This window comes from Oncorhynchus nerka, linkage group LG10, assembly GCF_034236695.1.
Source record: "Oncorhynchus nerka isolate Pitt River linkage group LG10, Oner_Uvic_2.0, whole genome shotgun sequence".
NCBI lineage: Eukaryota > Metazoa > Chordata > Actinopteri > Salmoniformes > Salmonidae > Oncorhynchus > Oncorhynchus nerka.
In genome coordinates this window covers 63,423,672-63,445,640 of record NC_088405.1, presented here as the reverse complement: position 1 = coordinate 63,445,640, position 21,969 = coordinate 63,423,672, and the positions used below count along the sequence as shown (strand labels likewise).

At 41.2% G+C, this 21,969-nt stretch overlaps 1 protein-coding gene across 4 annotated transcripts; it reads right to left on the bottom strand.

Moving 5' to 3' along the window:
* Positions 1–228: 228 nt before the first annotated feature.
* On the bottom strand, positions 229–21,471 carry LOC115135804 (long-chain-fatty-acid--CoA ligase 4-like). Of its 4 annotated transcripts, none has more exons than XM_029670897.2 (15): positions 21,419–21,471; positions 14,408–14,644; positions 13,954–14,131; positions 13,712–13,821; positions 12,398–12,536; positions 11,947–12,097; positions 11,515–11,638; positions 11,323–11,394; positions 10,968–11,107; positions 10,090–10,262; positions 7,766–7,840; positions 6,191–6,379; positions 5,852–5,966; positions 4,456–4,613; positions 229–4,283 (listed from the first exon to the last, which is right to left on the bottom strand). In XM_029670897.2, exons 2-15 carry the CDS (start codon positions 14,633–14,635, stop codon positions 4,126–4,128), a joined length of 2,010 nt encoding a protein of 669 aa, XP_029526757.1. In that variant the 5' UTR covers positions 14,636–14,644; positions 21,419–21,471; the 3' UTR covers positions 229–4,125. The 4 variants fall into 4 exon arrangements, with proteins under 4 accessions (XP_029526757.1, XP_029526756.1, XP_029526755.1 ...); XM_029670896.2 differs by having other exon boundaries at positions 14,408–14,641; positions 21,419–21,468; XM_029670895.2 differs by having other exon boundaries at positions 14,408–14,975; positions 21,419–21,456.
* Between the last annotated feature and the right edge of the window lie 498 nt (positions 21,472–21,969).

Sequence of the window (21,969 nt, the reverse complement as noted above, 5' to 3'; positions counted from 1 at the left end):
TTTAAATGAGGAACCAGAATCGTTCATCACCTCATACATTGGGCATAGTTTAAATTCAGTCATTATCCTTGTTGAAAGATTTGCAAAGCTTGCTCCAATGATAGGGAGAATCTCTCTTTCTTTACAGAACTGTGAAATAATGTGGTAGATTTAAACTAGTTAACCTAATTGTATATCATTGAACAATACTTAATATTAGTCTGACACTTATTCAAATAATTAAAAACATTTTACAGTGGGCAGAAAGCTTTAATATATTCATATAAAAAGTACATGTACAGAAAATGACTTCACCAGAATGTACACACTGCCCATCCCTTATCACACATTGTTTCATACACGTAACAGATTTTTATAAATAATACAAATGAGCTGACAAAACATCCATATAAACCAATGAAGATAAGTGCTTCATAATTAACATAAGATTAAATGTTCTCAAAATAATTACTACTGCAGTGCATTCTTGGTTGATGTATAGTTAACCCTGAGTGTAAAAAATTATAAAACATTGACAAAAAAACATATAGTGGCTTTTTGACCTTTCTCACTCCTATTGGAACAGGGCCGTGATATGACATAATGGATTAGAGTCGTATCATGGCTAATTGTAACAGTGTCTTTGTTTTATCCCAATGTGTTGGCCATTGAGGATAGTTCAATTGTATTTATGATATGAATGCATCCTGGAATATACATTTTTGGCATTAATTTGCACGTTTCAGTTGGTCACGACACCATAAATTTCCCTCTTACTGCATTATATGCGACATTAAAAAGCTTCAGAATGCTATAACTCATTAGCTTTGAATGTCTGTACATTTGAAGCAAACTTGCCTATTCACAGCATTTTCGTCAACGTTCCACACAAAGTTTCAAGAAGCACAATTGTGACCTTTAAACAATTCAATAGTATTAAATTCATTTTTTTTTAAATGGCTCAAAATTTAACTTGACCTTAATGTATATGCATACAAAATCTTTACATTCAAGTTTTATTTACACATGCTACTCAATTGGATTTAACAGCATCTAAAAAATTGCATTGAATTATATTGAGTATTTCATATCTTGATAAATATACAATTATTCAAGAGCATACAGACTATTAAATTGGCAGATCCAGAGGTCGGAAATGTAGAAATACTACATTATAAAGATGACTTGAAACATAAACGAAGTCTATAAATATTGTACAGTATACAAAAACAGAGGTGTCGGTAGAGATCAGCATGAAACAAAGAGGCTAAAGGACTATCTTCAAACAGAAATAATCCATTCTGTAACATAGCAAGAATGATATTCACCATACCAGACCTAGTACCTGAAAAATCCAAAACATAACGTGACATGCATGGGTTGGGTTGTGTCACCATGACAATGTCATGAGCAGGTTCAAAACATGAAAACCTAAATTAAAACAAGCACAGGTGACATAAATTTCCAAAATTACACTCAGGTTTCATTTTTGTGCAATAGCCTGAAGGATTGTGGGGTCTCAGCAGTCTTGTGGCAGTAATGTGAACCTATGTTTAGAACAAGCAAATGTATACAGCAGCACTGTGGGGGCTTGCACACTAGGGGGCAGCATAATGTTTTATTTTCATCATACTTCCAGTAGGTTAGCAGGTATGGGCAACATTGATGGGAGTGGGGGCCACTCTGAATTTATCCTGATGGGCCACAGTGGCTTGCGTATCTGCGTACTCACATCCATACCCATACATGCAGTCAACTGATTTGTTCAATCAATCCATTTGTGCAGTTCATTTACTTAAGAGAGTTAAGTAGTTTAACTAGAGTGGTGAGGAGGACGCTACCGTGTCCGGAAGCGACTTCGCCATTCATTTTATGGATTCAGTTTTACTATTGACAGTTACAGCTGATTTTTGGATTGTATATCAATTTGCTCTCCTTAAATTTGTGCCATCTGATGTACTCGTTTCAGTGTCTGAATTGTTTCATCTAAATTTCCCCCACCAGCTCCTGATATTAGGGAATAAAAACTACAATCTCTGTGTCCTGAATTAGCCTAGTGCACATGTGTGCCCAGCTATATCCTGTCCAGAGCTTGTTTTCCATGGTTCTCCCTTTTTGCTAATATTGTCTTACTTTTTAACTCTGCATTGTTGGGAAAGGGCTCGTAAGTAAGTATTTCACAGTGAAGTCTACACTTGTTGAAGTCGGCGCATGTGACAAAATTTGATTTGACTAAACTAGCTGGCTATAACTATGCTAGTTTGGCTGGATATATTACTTCCGAAGAGTATGGGTCCACAAAGCTACTCCTCACCACTTTATTCCAGTAGCCAGGGCCAGACCTAGCCTTTTGGGGGCCCTCAGCAAGATTTGACGGTGAAGAGAAAAATGTACATTTTAAAGTACATTTCCTGCAATTCTACACATTTTGTCATGGGGCAGAGAGAACAAAAATGACAGTTTTACAGCATATTTCCCGCAATTCTAACCATTTTGCTATGGGGGAGAGAAATCTTTACAGTTTTAAAGCTAATTTCCTGAAATTTTACACATTTTGCGAATCGATATACAATCCTGAAATCGGCTATAACTGTATTTGAGTGAGAGTGATTAACTAAATCAATAGGAGCCCTGGTCACGTACCTGATCGGAATTCGACCACGATTACTACAAGTTTAGAAAGCTGGAAAGACTTCATCTAAAAATTGTTAGCTGACATGGCTAATTGAGTGACTGATAGAATAACAGAAAAACTACTGATGCACACCAAATTTAGAAATTGCACCTTGTGTATTTTACTATTCTAACACTCAAGTGGGGCCCCCCCCCAAAAAATTATAATGAAAATACTTAAATAAATATATATCTTTTTTTGGGGGGGGGGGGCTGCCCTGTGTTTCGAAATTGATCGGGGGCCGCCAATTGCCCAACTCTGTCTTACAGCTACAGGAAATTTCTCAAATTGACAATGGCCATTTCACAAGACATTATGACACCTAACTCCCTTAGACAAAAAAATGTATACATTCCAAAGGCAAATTACAGTATGCAAATACAAGACTTGCATTGCCAATTGCCCCCAAGCATGGAGACAACTACATGTACACAAATAGCTGTAACTAACCAGCTGATCCCTCTGTGCTGGACTTTATGGACTGACATTCATAATTTGACAAAAAATATGGCGTGGAACGACAATTCAACAGTTCACAGGCATAATGCTTTGAAGCATATATACACACACACACATTTACACACATTCCGAACTATGGGGACTGAGCCTTCTGCTCCCTAGTCCCTCTCCTATGGAATGCTCTCCATCACTCTAAACTTTTAAAACGGGCCTTAAATTCCACTTCTACAGAGTGTCTTTTTCAGTTCTAGTCCGAAGCAAAAAATTATAATCGCACCTCGACCACTATTGCTATTTTACCTGCCTTGATTCTAAATGTATGTCGTTTTTAAACACAGAGTGTACAGATATTAGGAACACCTGCTCTTTCCATAACATAGACTGACCAGGTGAATCAAGGTGAAAGCTATGATCCCTTATTGATGTCACCTGTTAAGTCCATTTCAATCAGTGGAGATGAAGGGGAGGAAACAGGTTAAAGAAAATATTTAACCTTGAGACAATTGAGGCACGGATTATGTATGTGTGCCATGCAGAGGGTGAATGGGCAAGGAACAATATTGAAATGCCTTTGAATGGGGTATGGTAGTAGGTGCCAGGCGCACCGGTTTGAGTGTGTCAAGAACTGCAACACTGCTGGGTTTTTCACACACAACAGTTTCCTGTGTGCATCAAGAATGGTCCACCACCCAAAGGACATCAAGCCAATTTGACACAACTGTGTGAAGCATTGGAGTCAACATGGGCCAGCATCCCTGTGGAACACTTTCAACACCTTGTAGAGTCCATGCCCTGACGAATTGAGACTATTCAGAGGGCAAAACGTGGTGCAACTCAATATTAAGAACGTGTTCCTAATGTTTTTTTACACTCAAGTGGGTTTTTTTCTGTAGAGCTTAGAGATAACTCTTATGAAAATCACAATACAAATAAATAGTATTATTATTATTCAGACACACATCACTGGTGAAAGTTGTAAGGAAACTGTTCTTTGGTTAGATCAGATGGTGGCTCTACTTCCCTCCGTACATTCTCTCTATATCAGTCTGAAAGTGATTCTTCAGCTCCTTCCTCTTCAATTTGAATGCATCTGTCACCAGGCCAGTCTCAGGGGTCCAGGGCTCTGGGCTTAGACGCACTTTCACTGGGATCTCAAAACGTTGCAGTTTGACTGGGGAGGGAGGGGGGGGGGGGGGGGGGGGCAAAATGGTTAATATAAAAGGGATATGCATGGCATGAGCAAAAGCCTCGTCACACTGAAATTATGTGTATTAATTCTAGGTTATTGTCCATCTGGTTAGTCAAGTTAACAAGATATGTGTCAGAGTAGGTTTCAGCCTTACTTGAGGCAGCCACCTCTTTGATGGCCTTCAGGACCTCCTTCTCCATGGCTGGGTGGTTACAGATCTCCTCCCAGGCAACACTTATGCCGTTGTTATTGGCCAGAGTTGTCAGCTGCTTCTGGTTCGGTACCACAAAGCTTATCACGTAGTTCTGGTCACTAAAAGCAAGAGAAAATAAAATGATAGACTAGACTTGAGCATGCACATTGAATATGTTTTAGGGGTGATACATGTAGAATAACTACTAAAACATAACCACAAACGCATTTGGTATCAATGTAAAACCTACAGTACCATTCAAAAGTTTGGGGTCACTTAGAAATGTCCTTGTTTTTTGAAAGAAAAGCAAATTTTTTGTCCATTAAAATAACATAAAATTGATAAAAAATACAGTGTAGACATTGTTAATGTTGTAAATGACTATTGTAGCTGGAAACGGCAGATTTTTAATGGAATATCTACATAGGCGTATAGAGGCCTATGTAGATAGGTAACCTAGTGGTTAGAGTGTTGGACTTGTAACTGAAAGGTTGCAAGATCAAATCCCAGAGCTGACAAGGTAAAAAAAAATCTGTTGTTCTGCCCCTGAACAAGGCAGTTAACCCACTGTTCCTAGGCCGCCATTGAAAATAGAAGGCCAGCATCCCGGAGTCGTCTCTTCACTTTTGACGTTGAGACTGGTGTTTTGCGGGTACTATTTAATGAAGCTGCCAGTTGAGGACTTGTGAGACGTCTGTTTCTCAAACTAGACACTAATGTACTTGTCCTTTTGCTCAGTTGTGCACCGGGGCCACCCACTTCTATTCTGGTTAGAGCCAGTTTGCACTGTTCTGTGAAGGGAGTAGTACACAGCGTTGTACAAGATCTTCAGTTTCTTGGCAATTTCTCGCATGGAATAACCTTCATTTCTCAGAACAAGAATAGACTGACGAGTAGCAGAAGAAAGGATTTTGTTTCTGGCCATTTTGAGCCTGTAATAGAACCCACAAATGCTGATGATCCAGATACTCAACTAGTCTAAAGAAGGCCAGTTTTATTGCTTCTTTAAAATCAGCACAACAGTTTTCAGCTGTGCTAACATAATTGCAAAATGGTTTTATAATGATCAATTAGCCTTTTAAAATGATCAACTTGGATTAGCTAACACAACGTGCCATTGGAATACAGGAGTGATGGTTGCTGATAATGGGCCTCTGTACGCCTATGTAGACAATCCATTAAAAATCAGACATTTTCAGCTACAAGTCATTTACAACATTAACCATGTCTACACTGTATTTCTGATCAATTTTATGTTATTTTAAAGGGACAAAAAATGTGATTTTCTTTAAAAAACAAGGACATTTCTAAGTGACCAGTAGTGTATGTGGTATAATAAAGCAGACAGAAGAGTTACCTGTTTGCATATGCACAGATGTTGTCAATAAGGGGGCAGTTCTTCAGAGCAGACTCCACTTTCCCCAAGGACACATATTCTCCAGCCTGCAGTTTGACCAGGTCCTTCTTACGGTCTACAAACAAAGCAGAGAGGGTCAGTGAGAAGACTGAAATATGGCAGGATAGCACTGAGAGGTTTTATGGCAGTTAGCATTGTTTAGATCAATTTGAATAGTTTATGACAGTATTACTTCATGGTCATAAAGTGTTGAGAGGCAGCTGTTGTGCAATAAACAGTGAGCATGTTTTTATTATGTGTTATTACTCAGATGTTCTCCACCTCCTCTCAGCCACTCACCCACTATCTGCAGACAGCCATCAGAGTGGATCTCCCCCACATCCCCGGTACAAAACCACCTCTGGCCCTGCTCATCTACCCAGAAGTCATTGTTCAGGTGCTCGCTCTTATAGTAACCCATGGTAACGTTGGGCCCACCAATCATGATCTCTCCACGGGGGTGGGGTTGGTCCTGGCTGGTGTATCCACCTTGGAAACACAGTGGGAAGATAAGAGTGAGGCATGGTGGTAGAGAATAGCTGAATAAAAGGATTGTTTGGAACAGGAAGAAACTAACCACATGGAAACTAATCAAGGCACATAATGAGAGCCACATGCAAATACGGTAACAACAAGCAAAGGAGGCAAACAGGGCAGCTACTGAACGAGGATGTCCAGGTCATCCATGATATGCATACTAAATGTGTGTGGAAAACATCATATTCACACTCCTTTACTTTTTCTACATGTTGTTCTGTTGCAGCCTGCATTTAAAATGGATTAAATAGAGATGTTTGGTATCTGGCCTACACACAATACCCCATATTGTCAAAGTGTTTAGACAGTTTTACAAATTAATTTAAAAAATGAAAAGCTGAGATGTCTTGAGTCATTAAGTATTCAACCCCATTTTTATGGCAAGCCTAAATAAGTTGAGTAAAAATGTGCTTAACAAGTAACATAAGTTGCATGGACTCCGTGTGTGCAATAGTGTATAATAGTGTTATTGACATTATTTTTTAATGACTACCTCATCTCTGTGCCTCAGAGAAGGGCACCTATAGTATTGGTAGATGGGTGAAAACAAAGGAGACATTGAATATCCCTTAGAGGATGGTGAAGATATTCATTACACTTTGGATGGTGTATCAATACACCCAGTCACTACAGAGATACGGGCATCCTTCCTTACTCAGTAGTCAGAAAGGAAGGAAACCGCTCATGGATTTTTACCATGAGGCCAATGATGCAGCCACCCCTATGCTTGAAAATATGGAGAGTGGTACTCGGTAATGTGTTGCATTGAATTTGCTCCAAACAAATACTTAGTATTCATGACAAAAAGTGAATTGCTTTTCCACATGTTTTGCAGTTTTACTTTAGAACTTGTTGCAAACAGAATGCATGTTTTGGAATATTTTTTATTCTGTACAGGCTTCCTTCTTTTCACTCTGTCAATTAGATATTTCTGTATTTCATTTTCAATACATTTGCATTGTCCAAAAATATGTTTTCACTTTGTCATTATAAGTTATTGTGTGTAGATGGGTGAGAATAATTGTTGTTTAAATTCAGGCTGTAACAGATGGAAATGTAATGAATCAAACGATATTTGTTGATGTGAAGATCAAAATGTACAGATTTTAAGGCTGTGTTATTTGATTTTGGGTGTGTTCGCCAGAAACTCTGCCGGGAAAAAAATGGGGTTCTGAGATATTATGGCATAAAATAAATTGGGTCCCTGCTGAAAAGGTTTGAAAACTGGTGTAAACAATACAGTACATTTTTTACTTGCAAGCTCTCCTCAACAGTGCAGTACACTTTATCAAAAATGTTCATAAATAAGTGTGTGTTTCTATAGGCTTACTGTCTTACCCTCAACCCAGTCTCGTAGTTTCACCTCACAGCAGATGAGGGGGGCTCCTACTCTCCCAGTGCTGTAGTCTGCAACTGGAGTCAAAACACACAATCACAGATAAATAAAGACACCACGTAGAGTTTAATACTTGATGCCAGTATTAGGCTGTAACCCAGCCCACTAATCAAATCAAATTTATTTATACAGCCCTTCGTACATCAGCTGATATCTCAAAGTGCTGTACAGAAACCCAGCCTGAACCCTCAAACCATGCAGGTGTAGAAGCACTGTGGCTAGGAAAAACTCCCTAGAAAGGCCAAAACCTAGAAAGAAACCTAGAGAGGAACCAGGTTATGAGGGGTGGCCAGTCCTCTTCTGGCTGTGCCAGGTGGAGATTATAACAGAACATGGCCAAGATGTTCAAATGTTCATAAATGACCAGAATGATCAAATAATAATCACAGTAGTTGTCGAGGGTGCAGCAAGTCAGCACCTCAGGAGTAAATGTCAGTTGGCTTTTCATAGCCGATCATTAAGAGTATCTCTACCGCTCCTGCTGTCTCTAGAGAGTTGAAAACAGCAGGTCTGGGACAGGTAGCACGTCCGGTGAACAGGTCACGATTCCATAGCCGCAGGCAGAACAGTTGAAACTGGAGCAGCAGCACGGCCAGGTGGACTGGGGACAGCAAAGAGTCATCATGCCAGGTAGTCCTGAGGCATGGTCCAAGGGCTAAAAACCAGACTCTGAATATTTCTCAAATCAAGGTTTTCTTATTAAAGAATAAGCATCAGTGCTCATGCACATCTGGGGCATGAAGTGACAGACGTACTTGTGCTTCAGACTGACCAAAGAGCGGAGGCACACAATTTCAACACTGCTTTGATCTATGAGGAAAATCAAATCATAGCAAACATAATACATTTTTTATCAAATATAATATTGTGTTTGTTTTTAAACTAAGAGCTTGTACATTGTCCTCTGCCTTCCAAGAAAGTTCCAAGAAACAATGTCCTGAGGTCCTGTTAAATGATATGGCCTTATCGGCCCCAGTGGTTATTTGGCATCATTTGACAAACTGTTTCACACTCAAATACTGCTGCATAGCGTCTCACAAGCATATCCTTCTACATTCAGAATGGACTGAAAAGTGACAAATACCTGCGTGACCTAAACAGCAAAGCCGATTGAAGTAAAATAGTTATATTTAGTATAGCTGCCATTCCTCTGCCATCAACAATCCCAGTATCACAGAACCTTTCACAGGTTGGTGCTTGAACAAAGACATTTACCTCAGAGTATGTGTGTTTAAAGACATGAAACTCTCAGGGCAACTCAATACATTAAAAAGAAGCCTGAGCAATAGCATGCTCTCAAATACCTGTCTTGACTAAAGCCCAAAATTGCCATAGGAAATTACGCCTATGCATGCTAACAAAAAACACAATGGTGAAGATTCTCAAATGACAGAGCGCCCACCATTCTCCTACACACTACTACTACGATTAAAACATCTACCTGCCACTCAGATTTTTTACCAGCCAAAATATTACATAAAAAAACAAACACAAACGGATGATCATGCTCTGTAATGTTTCTAAAACAAGAAATGTATTAGTAAGAAGTACTGTGGTTTATTGCTCAATTTCAGTACATTTTTTGTGACCCGAGTCTTTTAATCAAAATATCAGGATCAAAATGTTCAGCTGCCCCTTTAAGGGCGGGAGGTTACAGTGGTACCGTGGCCACCCGAGTCCTGTCACGTGTCTGTGAGATTTAGGATAGGGCGTCTCTTTGCTATAAGTTGAAGCAGCAGACTCAAACTAATGTTTAAAAAAACCCGAGCTTGTGAACATAATAATGTAAATAGCCAAGAAACACAAGGACAAAGTCTCACTTTACTTTGTAGACTTTTGAGTAAATTAGACAAACTTGTATGCAAGTGCGCAGCGCCTCCAAAAATGAATATATCAGCACTTCAACCATTGCGCACAGCTCCCCTGCCAGGCAATGTTTTTTTTCACGAGGTGGGATATACAGGTTTCCTATGTCTTCATGCAATTAGCAGCTATGAAACAAAACCGAAGAAATACTTTGAAAACAGCTACTGCAGCAGTTTTCTAACTCTAACTCCACATGTGCTCATCCTGGACTTTTTACTATTTTTATTCGCAAATGTAATGATTTCACTGTAGAGCACTGCACATTGACCACCCACCAATGTGGCTGGTGAAATATACATTCTTACCCACCAATACCCAAATCTACCCGCATTTGACGGGTGTTAATTTTATGCCCTGACCCCAGTAGTAGTAGTCCATGCCTGTGCCTGCCCTGACTCACCCTCTGTGATGGTACCTGCTCCACAGGTCTCTGTGAGGCCATAGCCCTGTCCCACGGGGCAACAGAAGCAGATGTTCATGAAGCGCTGGGTGGCGGAGGACAGGGGCGCTCCTCCTGACAGCATCATCCTGATGTTCCCTCCCAGCAGAGCCTTCACCTTCTTAAACAGCAGCCTGACGGACAGGACAGAGGAAATAAATCAACTTCGACCTTATCCATTAGTTCATGTTTACTGATGAAATTTCACTCTGATATCAAATAGAGCTATTTCGTAATCACCCCTAATCAGTCAGAAGGACACCCTGATATCTGATAAGCAGCATTGACTGGCAGACACAAAAATATGGTTTCCTCCAAAACCAGTCAAAATACACACAAGCATACATACAGTACACTTAAAATACACACATCTGAAGCCATGAAATGCTTTGAAAGGCTGGTCATGGCTCACATCAACACCATCATCCCAGATGAACAGCTTCTACCCCCAAGCCATAAGACTGCTGAACAGTTCATCAAATGGCAACCCGGACAATTTACATTGACCTCCTTTAATATTTATTTCTTTATCTTTATCTTGATCTCCTCGTATATAGCCTCGTTACTGTTTTTAATGTGTTACTATTTAGTTTTTTTATTTAGCTAATATTTGTCTTTGTTTTTTAACTCTGCATTGTTGCGAATGGGCTCATAAGTTAAGCATTTCCCTGTAAAGTCTACACCTGCTGTATTCGGCACATGTGACCAATTACATTTGATTTATGCACTAATCTTGTATCAGGGATCTGACCTATAGAGATAGCTATGTGCATGTCACAGGATTGTGTATGGTAGATAGAAACATGCTGCAGTGTGTGTGTGTGTCCTTGTGTACTCACATGTTGCAGAGTGGGGCATCGTAGCCCATTTTGATCTGTTCCAGTTTGTAGTTGTAGCCCAGTTTAAACAGAGTCCTCTGCACATAGCTCATCTCCTGCACCTTGTTCATCACATTCTTGTAGATGCGGTCCATTATTTCCTGTCAGATAAACAGATAAACATCTTATATATCTCGGCTTCCACCCTCTACAGAGGACATCAAAGCTGCAGGATAGTTATGAAAGAACAAACATAATAACCTGTTAGAAGATGTCCTCTAGAGCGGACTTCTACAAATCTCTAACGGAGCCTTTTCATAGAACACTAACACATCAGCGATAAGCAGACAGGTTAAGGAAGGATGCTTGTTCTTACCGGTACAGCTGCCATCAGAGTAGGCCTCAACACAGAGCAGTCTCCTTTACTGCCCTTCTTGATTTTTGTTGACTGTAAAAGAGAAGATATCAAAATAACAGATTGTTGCCAACATTGCAAAAAACATTTTTTTGTTGTTGAAATATGCATGATCATTTCTATTGTTTTAGATCAAACTGCTGAGTCTATTACCTGGTCAGAGAGTGTTTGTGGAGAAGAGTAGCCAATCCTGCAGCCATACGTCATACATGAGATTTCAGCAGTCATTTCCAGCACATGAGCTAGAGGCAGGTAGCCAATGTAGGTATCCTTTGGCCTGCACATGGACACAAACATGACTTAGCAATATGAAGATGAGACAGCACTTTACATCATCAATATCTGTAACCCTGCACCACAGTTGTTATGCACTTCCACAATACTGTTTATCTAATTATCAAGTTCAGTCAAAAGAGTGCATGATTAATCATGTTTAGGCAAGGGTATCATCAGTACATTACACTGTTTGTCTGCTGTTTCAAAACATTGTGTCTGACATGGGAATGTGACGCAGAGACCTGACTAGCCTAGTTAAATGTTGGTTATACACTTGATAGAGGCGATGCAGTAGAGTGCTCTGCTCACCCCAGTCCTGGGATCCTCTCACACTGGCCCGTCATGCCAGCGATCAGGTTGCTGTGGATGATCATGACTCCTTTGGGTCGTCCTGTGGAGCCGCTGGTGTACATGACCACAGCCAGATCTGTGGGCTGGGGGCGCTGCACAGCTACACTCACTGCCAGGAGCACATGGGGACACGTCACTTAATAATACTTAGAAAATAAATGGTACAGTCCAAGCCAGTTTCCCACTACACAGTGGGAAACTAAACTTCCAGCATATGTGTATATTATACTTCATCAGACTTTTTTTATCTGCTTATACATTTTACCATCTCTACAATGGCATTTGGGCCATATGTAAACTCAAGTTTCAGTGCAAACACTGTGACATAACAGGGTGTCCTAAAACAGTGACCCAACAGTGTGACCTGTGTTTTGTATATGAAAAGTGCTGTTGATGTGTTTTCACATACAGTTGTCAGGTTTGGCTCCCAACTCCTGTACTGCCTGCATGCTGTAGATCTGAATGCCCTCAGGGTAGCCCGTCCGGCTGATGCTCTTGTTGTCCACATATATAACGTGCTTCAGGTTGGGCATATCTGGCAAAACATTCTGTCAGACACATAGGAAGACATCCTTATTTGGCATGACTTTGAACATGAGTAATCTCAGCCCTTTAGGGTTCATTCAAGTTTTGATGATATCAGGGGTTTGTTTTTCAGGTGAACAACACATCTCAGTTCATACACAAACACCCCATGTGTTTTTAACTTCCTCCTTCGCCTACGGAGGTGATTACACTCATCCTGTCTGAAAAGATAGCTGGGTCGTTCCTTTTGAGAAGTGTAACTTGGTTTAACAAAAAAATCTTTGGATTTCTCCTAATTTTAACATTCTGTAATAAAGAGCACATAGTCAAATTCATTAAAAAAACATGTTTTTTCCATCTCAAGAGGTTAATTAAATAACAAACATTACAATGGTAAGGGCCACATAAGGTAACAGGGCTGACTGTAACAGGGCTGACTGTAACAGGGTTGGTGATTTCATGTTAATTCAGCCATAAAGCCCCTCGTGACAGGAGGAATGGAAGCTTGTGTGCAATTGAATGCCAGTTTCAACCCCCCCAAAAAATATTGCTAAAACATCTCTAGTCTATCTAATGTTAACAGGGTTGACGTGTTATGCTCGACCCGCTCAGTTTTCCACCACAAAACATCAGAAAATTGCCAAAAAGAGTAGAACCAGCTCACCTGCTTTTACACTGTGATTATTAGATGTTCAATGTTTCTTTAAACATTTATCTTTAAGTAATAGGGCCCCTATCATATTAAAACAAGAGTTCAGTTCATGTAATAGGGTTCACCTTAAAAATGAGGAAAACGCTTAAATGAATCACTGGGACTTTATCAAAGCAACAGAAATAACTAGGGCTGATGGTGAAACTTGTTGAAATGTTTGGATTCCATGGGTTGAAATCTTCCTAGACGTGGCACAGGGTGGACGGAGGGGCGTGTCAAAATGTATCATTTTGTCACTTTAGCAAGCCTTTATTCAGATGTATTGAATTATCCATGTGGTCTATATTAAAGGGCACTTCATTTAATATAACAGGCTTTTAAAATGTAATATTCGTGCACAATTTCTACTTAAAATATCAAAGGGACGCAAAAGGCACCCATTTGGTGGAACGACCCAGCTCTCTTTCCCACTGAGAGAGGAGCTGAGAACAGTAGTGTGTAGTTAGGCTGGAATGTGAACCATTAATTTCCCCTAATATCTCCAACCTTGAGTTTAGTCTCCAGTAGCTCTGCGCTGGTGATCAGGTGTGTGGCCCCACACTCATTAAGCCCAAAGGCCACCGCTTCCTCCCCCAGGGTGGCATACAGAGTGACCACTGCAACACAACCAAACATGTTGTTTAAATGCAAACACACAGCACAATGTTATCAGAAATATTACTGTTCTATTACTTTATATGCTAGTGTTACATCATTAAACAGGGAGATGTGTTGCAGTCAATGCCTACATGGAAAGTTGCGTCTGAAGCAGGCCTGTGCAGTGATCATCCACTCTGCCCGTGTCTCACAGAAGATGGCGATGGTACTCTTGGGCTGCTGGCCCAGGGCTGCCAGTCCACTACCTAGATGGCTGATGATCTGGTCCACCTCGTCATAGGACAGCCACCTGTACTCCCCCAGGATCAGCTGCAGCAGAGGAGAGAGCACAGGAACAGGCTATTAGGGTTAGTTCTACTAAGGGCCTTCAGTTCACTGGGGAAAATCAAGTTATTTTCTGTGAAAATGTTTATGACATTCGATTCAATTACTCCACAAGAGGGGATTTAATCTAGGACAGTTAGATGTTATATGAAGTTATACAAACCTGCTTCAGGTCGCATAACCGAAGTAACTTATTTCACAGAACCTTCACTGCACTCTAATTCGTTTCTGAATGCGATGGAGTGTGTGTGATCACTCTACCTTCTTAAAGATCTTGCCGCTGGGTTGCGTCTCGTTCTCCTCATTTAGGAGCTCCCTGGTACCCAGGCAGTCTGTGTTGCCGAAGCGCTGCACTGCATGCTCAAACAGCTTGTCTAGAGTGTCCTTTCCCTCAAAGTCCTCACGGGCCAGGTTGTCAAAGTTCTCCACACAACGATAGGGGCCCTCTGCTTTGCCTGTGGTGGACTTGGCTTTCTCTCTCTTGGCCATGGCTTTCTTCTTTCCAGCATTAGTGAGGAAATACCATGGGATAAACGTGATGAGAGTGTACAGCCACATCAATAGGTACACAGGCAAGAAGACTATGTAATGCATGTCAACTTTGAACATCATGGTTGAAGGTGAGGCAGAAGTGGAGAGAAAGAGAGACTTGAGGGAGAAGTGTCTGTGTCAAGGAGAGTTCAGACGGTTCAGCTCTCAGGTCGTGGAAAGATTGCCACGGCAGGTGGCAGTAATTACAGATGGGACAGGTAGCAGCACATGCACCCAGACGACTCAATGGAAAGGCTTGACACAAGAGGTCTGTGATGCTAGCTCTATAGACAGCAGGCTGATTGGTCGAGAATTGTTCAGCATAGGGGAAGAAAAAAAAATGGATAGAAAGAGAGAGTTGGAGAGAGAGAGAGAGAGAAGCATGTTAGTCATATTGAAGCACTACAGCTAGGAGCTAGCCAGTAGCCACAAGTATGCACTGTGCAGAATGCAAAATCTAATTTATAGACAAGCCACACTGAATGACTATTTGTTTTCAGAGGCTTTTTGAATGCGTTTCATGTCAAAGCATATATTCCAATGCATCAAACCTAGCTGCATTTTATATATATCATTATAGTTTTTATATTGCTGGACAAAATAGCTGAGTTTCAATGGAGCACTGCAATGGCTGATGCAGCTGTACACAAACATCTAGGCCCATGTTTGGTCAATGTTACTTAAGATTTGACAATCTTTTATCTTATCTATAATTGATGCTTGCAGTGTGCAATCATTTCCTAGCACTGGAAGAATGTTAGGTCAGTGTTTTAAAAAGCTGAATGAACACCTGTATTTATTTATGCCAATTGGTGGTGCCTTGGCTAAGACAGAAAACAATTATAAGGTAGAATAATCAGAATGAGCAACAAGTTGTTAATAAATAAATAATAATATTAATAACAATTTGGGTGCTTATATTTGCCCTATTATACACGTGTGAATTGAAAATGTGTTTTTGCATATCCCAACTCTCCCTGAGAGGTTGGGGACACTGCCAGGTTATGCCATTATCAATGGCGACCCTGGAGCAATTAGGGTTAGGTGCCTTGTTCAAAGGCATATCGACAGATTTTCCACTTTATCGGATGCGGGATTTGAAATAGCAACCTTTCGGCTACTGGCACAACGCGTTAACCACTAGGCCTACCCTAGGAAAATACCCCTTGAGAATGACTTAGGCCTAAATGGAAAGACTGCAATACAAAGAAGACAGAGCTCAGCAGAATGGTTATAAAGCCAAAGAGGTTAGGCTAGGTTAAGTTAAATGGGAGATAGACAGCATAGCCTACATGAAACCTTAACCTTTTACTAGTAAAATATTTTAAACATGTAAGTAATATCAGTAACGCATTCATTTACTTTCTTATTTAGCTTTTATTTTCACCAAATTTCTGGTGCCACTTGGCAACCCTTTGGACCTAAAGGTAACTGCCAAAATAAAGGAAATACAAGTATATCGAAAGCAGGTTCCATGTAAGCCAAAGAACACATTATTTCATTGCGCAAGATTCTAAGATGGCAACTAGCAAGAGCAATACCAGCACACTAGAAAATGTAAAAGTGTCACAGAATGTTATTCAGGACTTTATCCAAGCCTAAACAAAAATTGTATTTTAAGCCCTGAACAAAGAAAATAAAGAGTTGAGCCCTATCCTCAAGTCCATATTCTTCTTTATATCCACTATTCAGTAAAACATTTAGACCAAACCATATCAAACCATGTAATACCATATAATACAATGAAAGCTTGACATCAGAGGAACACAGTGTCAAAAGACCTACATTCCATTGAAAAGTTAATCGAATTGATCTTACTGCTGCTACTGTAACTAGCAGCTGAGCATGCCTCGACAGAATCAGAACTTGTAAAATGTTTCATGTTGTAATGCTTGCATCATGATCTGCTATGTTGCCCTGATGATGAAATGCTTGTCACTTGACATCCCTCCAGACAGTCCCTGTTGATGTACTAATGAAGGCTCAAGTGCTTATCGTGCTCATGTGCCACTGATCTGCCTAATTCCATTTACTACATAGGCACAACAACACTCAGGCATAACAACTCCGAAAGGAATCAGCCAGGACAAATTCCTTCTTCAATCAATATTATTATTCAGCGAGAGAAAAAACATCTTCCTACCACTTTCAAATATCCATTATAAAAAGGCAGGTATCAGGTATATCAGCCCTTGAAACAGAATCAGAATTGTGGAAGAGCATCATGCATTTGGCAGAGGAAAGACCACATGCACACACTTCTGAAAAACACTACACCGGTGAAGAGCAGCCCGAAACAATGCAACCCTTTTGAGAGAATGAACAAGAGAAGAAATTGGTTACCTTACCTACTGTTCTAAGGCAAGCTAACAAAACACAGGTCTTCCTCTTTTCCTGAACAAATAGACTAGTCCAGCAATGTTTATTGTACACAAGACGACTGTAGATTATTCACCCCTAGTTTCAGCTCTTTGGTAAACTCAGCTGCAATCACAGAGCTAACATACATTCTCCTGCTACCACCCACAACTGCTCTAATCCAATAGGAGATTGTATTGGACAGGAAGTGATGAGATTCCTCTCTACAGTCATAGAGGGGACAACAGGACAAGACTTAATTGGGTACTTTACACCACTGCGTAAAAGCATGCCATTGGTAAATATATTCACCTTGAGGTGATGTCAATGACCTTTCACACACTGAAGAATACTGTGTGACGCATGAAATGTGTGACCAAGACTCATAGCAAGGCTGTGTTGTAAGAAAGGATAATCAATGCTACTGCTGTGTCTATAAAAACACATTCCAGAAATAGACTAAACTAGCACTACAAGCCTTGTACTGTAGCTCAAGCCTTCCGGCGCCGACAGAGATGGCCGCCTCGCTTCGCGTTCCTAGGAAACTATGCAGTTTTTTGTTTTTTTACGTGTTATTTCTTACATTGGTACCCCAGGTCATCTTAGGTTTCATTACATACAGTCGAGAAGAACTACTGAACATAAGAGCAGCGTCAACTCACCATCAGTACGACCAAGAATATGACTTTCGCGAAGCGGATCCTGTGTTCTGCCTTTCACCCAGGACAACGGAATGGATCCCAGCCGGCGACCCAAAAAAACGACTTTGAAAAAGGGGAAAACGAAGCGGTGTTCTGGTCAGACTCCGGAGACGGGCACATCGTGCACCACTCCCTAGCATTCTCCTCGCCAATGTCCAGTCTCTTGACAACAAGGTTGATGAAATCCGAGCAAGGGTAGCATTCAGGCAAACCAGGGCTGGAAAAACCTTGGATCATTGCTATTCCAACTTCTGCGACGCATATAAGGCCCTGCCCCGACCTCCTTTCGGAAAAGCTGACCACGACTCCATTTTGTTGATCCCTGCCTACAGACAGAAACTAAAACAAGAAGCTCCCGCGCTGAGGTCTGTTCAACGCTGGTCCGACCAATCTGATTCCACACTCCAAGACTGCTTCCATCACGTGGACTGGGATATGTTCCGTATTGCGTCAGATGACAACTTTGACGAATACGCTGATTCGGTGTGCGAGTTCATTAGAACGTGCGTTGAAGATGTCGTTCCCATAGCAACGATTAAAACATTCCCAAACCAGAAACCGTGGATTGATGGCAGCATTCGCGTGAAACTGAAAGCGCGAACCACTGCTTTTAATCAGGGAAAGGTGACTGGAAACATGACCGAATACAAACAGTGTAACTATTCCCTCCGCAAGGCAATCAAACAAGCTAAGCGTCAGTATAGAGACAAAGTAGAATCTCAATTCAACGGCTCAGACACAAGAGGTATGTGGCAGGGTCTACAGTCAATCACGGATTACAAAAAGAAAACCAGCACCGTCACGGACCAGGATGTCTTGCTCCCAGGCAGACTAAATAACTGTTTTGCCCGCTTTGAGGACAATACAGTGCCACTGACACGGCCCGCAACTAAAACATGCGGACTCTCCTTCACTGCAGCCGACGTGAGGAAAACATTTAAACGTGTCAACCCTCGCAAGGCTGCAGGCCCAGACGGCATCCCCAGCCGTGCCCTCAGAGCATGCGCAGACCAGCTGGCTGGTGTGTTTACGGACATATTCAATCAATCCCTATCCCAGTCTATTTGTTCCCACATGCTTCAAGAGGGCCACCATTGTTCCTGTTCCCAAGAAAGCTAAGGTAACTGAGCTAAACGACTACCGCCCCATAGCACTCACTTCAGTCATCATGAAGTGCTTTGAGAGACTAGTCAAGGACCATATCACCTCCACCCTACCTGACACCCTAGACCCACTCCAATTTGCTTACCGCCCAAATAGGTCCACAGACGATGCAATCTCAACCACACTGCCCTAACCCATCTGGACAAGAGGAATACCTATGTGAGAATGCTGTTCATCGACTACAGCTCGGCATTTAACACCATAGTGCCCTCCAAGCTCGTCATCAAGCTCGAGACCCTGGGTCTCGACCCCGCACTGTGCAACTGGGTACTGGACTTCCTGACGGGCCGCCCGCAGGTGGTGAGGGTAGGCAACAACATCTCCACCCTGCTGATCCTCAACACTGGGGCCCCACAAGGGTGCGTTTTGAGCCCTCTCCTGTACTCCCTGTTCACCCACGACTGCGTGGCCACGCACGCCTCCAACTCAATCATCAAGTTTGCGGACGACACAACAGTGGTAGGCTTGATTACCAACAACGACGAGACGGCCTACAGGGAGGAGGTGAGGGCCCTCGGAGTGTGGTGTCAGGAAAATAACCTCACACTCAACGTCAACAAAACTAAGGAGATGATTGTGGACTTCAGGAAACAGCAGAGGGAACACCCCCCTATCCACATCGATGGAACAGTAGTGGAGAGGGTAGCAAGTTAAGTTCCTCGGCGTACACATCACAGACAAACTGAATTGGTCCACCCACACAGACAGCATCGTGAAGAAGGCGCAGAAGTGCCTCTTTAACCTCAGGAGGCTGAAGAAATTCGGCTTGTCACCAAAAGCACTCACAAACTTCTACAGATGCACAATCGAGAGCATCCTGTCGGGCTGTATCACCGCCTGGTACGGCAACTGCTCCGCCCACAACCGTAAGGCTCTCCAGAGGGTAGTGAGGTCTGCACAACGCATCACCGGGGGCAAACTACCTGCCCTCCAGGACACCTACACCACCCGATGTCACAGGAAGGCCATAAAGATCCTCAAGGACAGCAACCACCCGAGCCACTGCCTGTTCACCCCGCTATCATCCAGAAGGCGAGGTCGGTACAGGTGCATCAAAGCTGGGACCGAGAGACTGAAAAACAGCTTCTATCTCAAGGCCATCAGACTGTTAAACAGCCACCACTAACATTGAGTGGCTGCTGCCAACACAGTGACTCAACTCCAGCAACTTTAATAATGGGAATTGATGGCAAATGATGTAAAATATATCACTAGCCACTTTAAACAATGCTACCTAATATAATGTTTACATACCCTACATTATTCATCTCATATGTATACGTATATACTGTACTCTATATCATCTACTGCATCCTTATGTAATACATGTATCACTAGCCACTTTGTTTACATACTCATCTCATATGTATATACTGCACTCAATACCATCTACTGTATCTTGCCTATGCCGCTCTGTACCATCACTCATTCATATATCTTTAGGTACATATTCTTTATCCCCTTACACTTGTGTCTATAAGGTTGTAGTTTTGGAATTGTTAGCTAGATTACTTGTTGGTTATTACTGCATTGTCGGAACTAGAAGCACAAGCATTTCGCTACACTCGCACTAACATCTGCTAACCATGTGTATGTGACAAATAAAATTTGATTTTTAAACACAAGTCTACATCAAACATCAGTACGAATTGTAACACAAACACCCGATCAAAACAATTTAGGGTGATGACTGATTTGAAGTGTGCCCACCATACTTTGCATTCATTTTCTCTCCTGTTATTAGGACTGGTACTGCAAATTCATTTATCGATATCACATTTTGTTCTTGGTGAATAAACCATATCATCATATCACCATCACGTGTGGTGTATATATATAACCCATATATAAACTTGTATATAACCCACATCAAATAGTTTGTTCAAACGTTCATTAGTTGTATACAATTGGTAAATGTTACATGCCTTTGAGATGGACATCTATAAAATATATATATATTTTTTAAAGTCCAGTGAGTGAAGCCATATCCGTGTCTGACCGAGTAATCTCTGTCAACTCCCTTGACATAGTTTCGTATCTGAAAGTCGTGCTATTAATCCCAACAAATGTACGATCATTGTTCACATAAGGAAAAAAAAAACGGGCAACTGTTATACTCCAATACATATAATAATGTTTGAAAACTGAGACCCACGCGGCACTGTGCAAGACACCCATGATGTGCTTCATGTATTTGACATGAATAGGTGTCGTTGCTGAATAAAAATTTAAACGTCATGTCCGAGAAAATTACTATGACGTTTTGTCGGATGCCTAGCAAATAAAACATACTAGCAACAAAAATGTCACATTGTGGCTTCTAGAGAGGCAGCGTGCGCTGGCCAGATACCATAGGCGCATCATCATAAACAAATATATGAATGAAGTTGGCATAGATAGCTTTCTTACATTGGATATAAAAAATACATATAAAATATTGCCACATGTATGTAAATAAAATGATGATAACAGATTATCTAGCAGTTTACTGAGCCATTTCCCTAGCTAGTATACTTACCTCAGAAACCGAGACGTCAACGGGACCGCGTCAAGATGAATGACCGACAGTAACCTCCAACGAAGAGACTAACCCGGAAACTTTACGTCATATGAGTCCATCTCTCGGAGCCAATGAGAATGGGTCTGAAGACCATACCTATTTGATGCTTTCGTTTAATTTAGGTTTGATTATATTGTCACAATTTATATGCATAAGCATTTCAACCAGTTATAAGCAATTAATCTCATCTGACTCTAGTTTACACTTGTGAATGAGGTGAGTCATAATGTAATACAAGATCCCTGTAGACGAAGCAATATATTTTACTGTATGAAATATACATTGCCGTTAAATCGATATTCAGACATTACACTCTGCTGCATTGTGAATGAAAATACTGGTAATGGAGGATATTTCTCTCCCTCAAATGTTCAACATAGGAAAAGCTGCTTGAATGATCAATCTCCCACATATATTGAAAGCAGCCAACTTAAGTCTGTAAATTACTGAAAGAAATAGTAAATACTGGCAGAAGAGAGAAGTTGTATCAGTAGTCATTTTAACTTAAA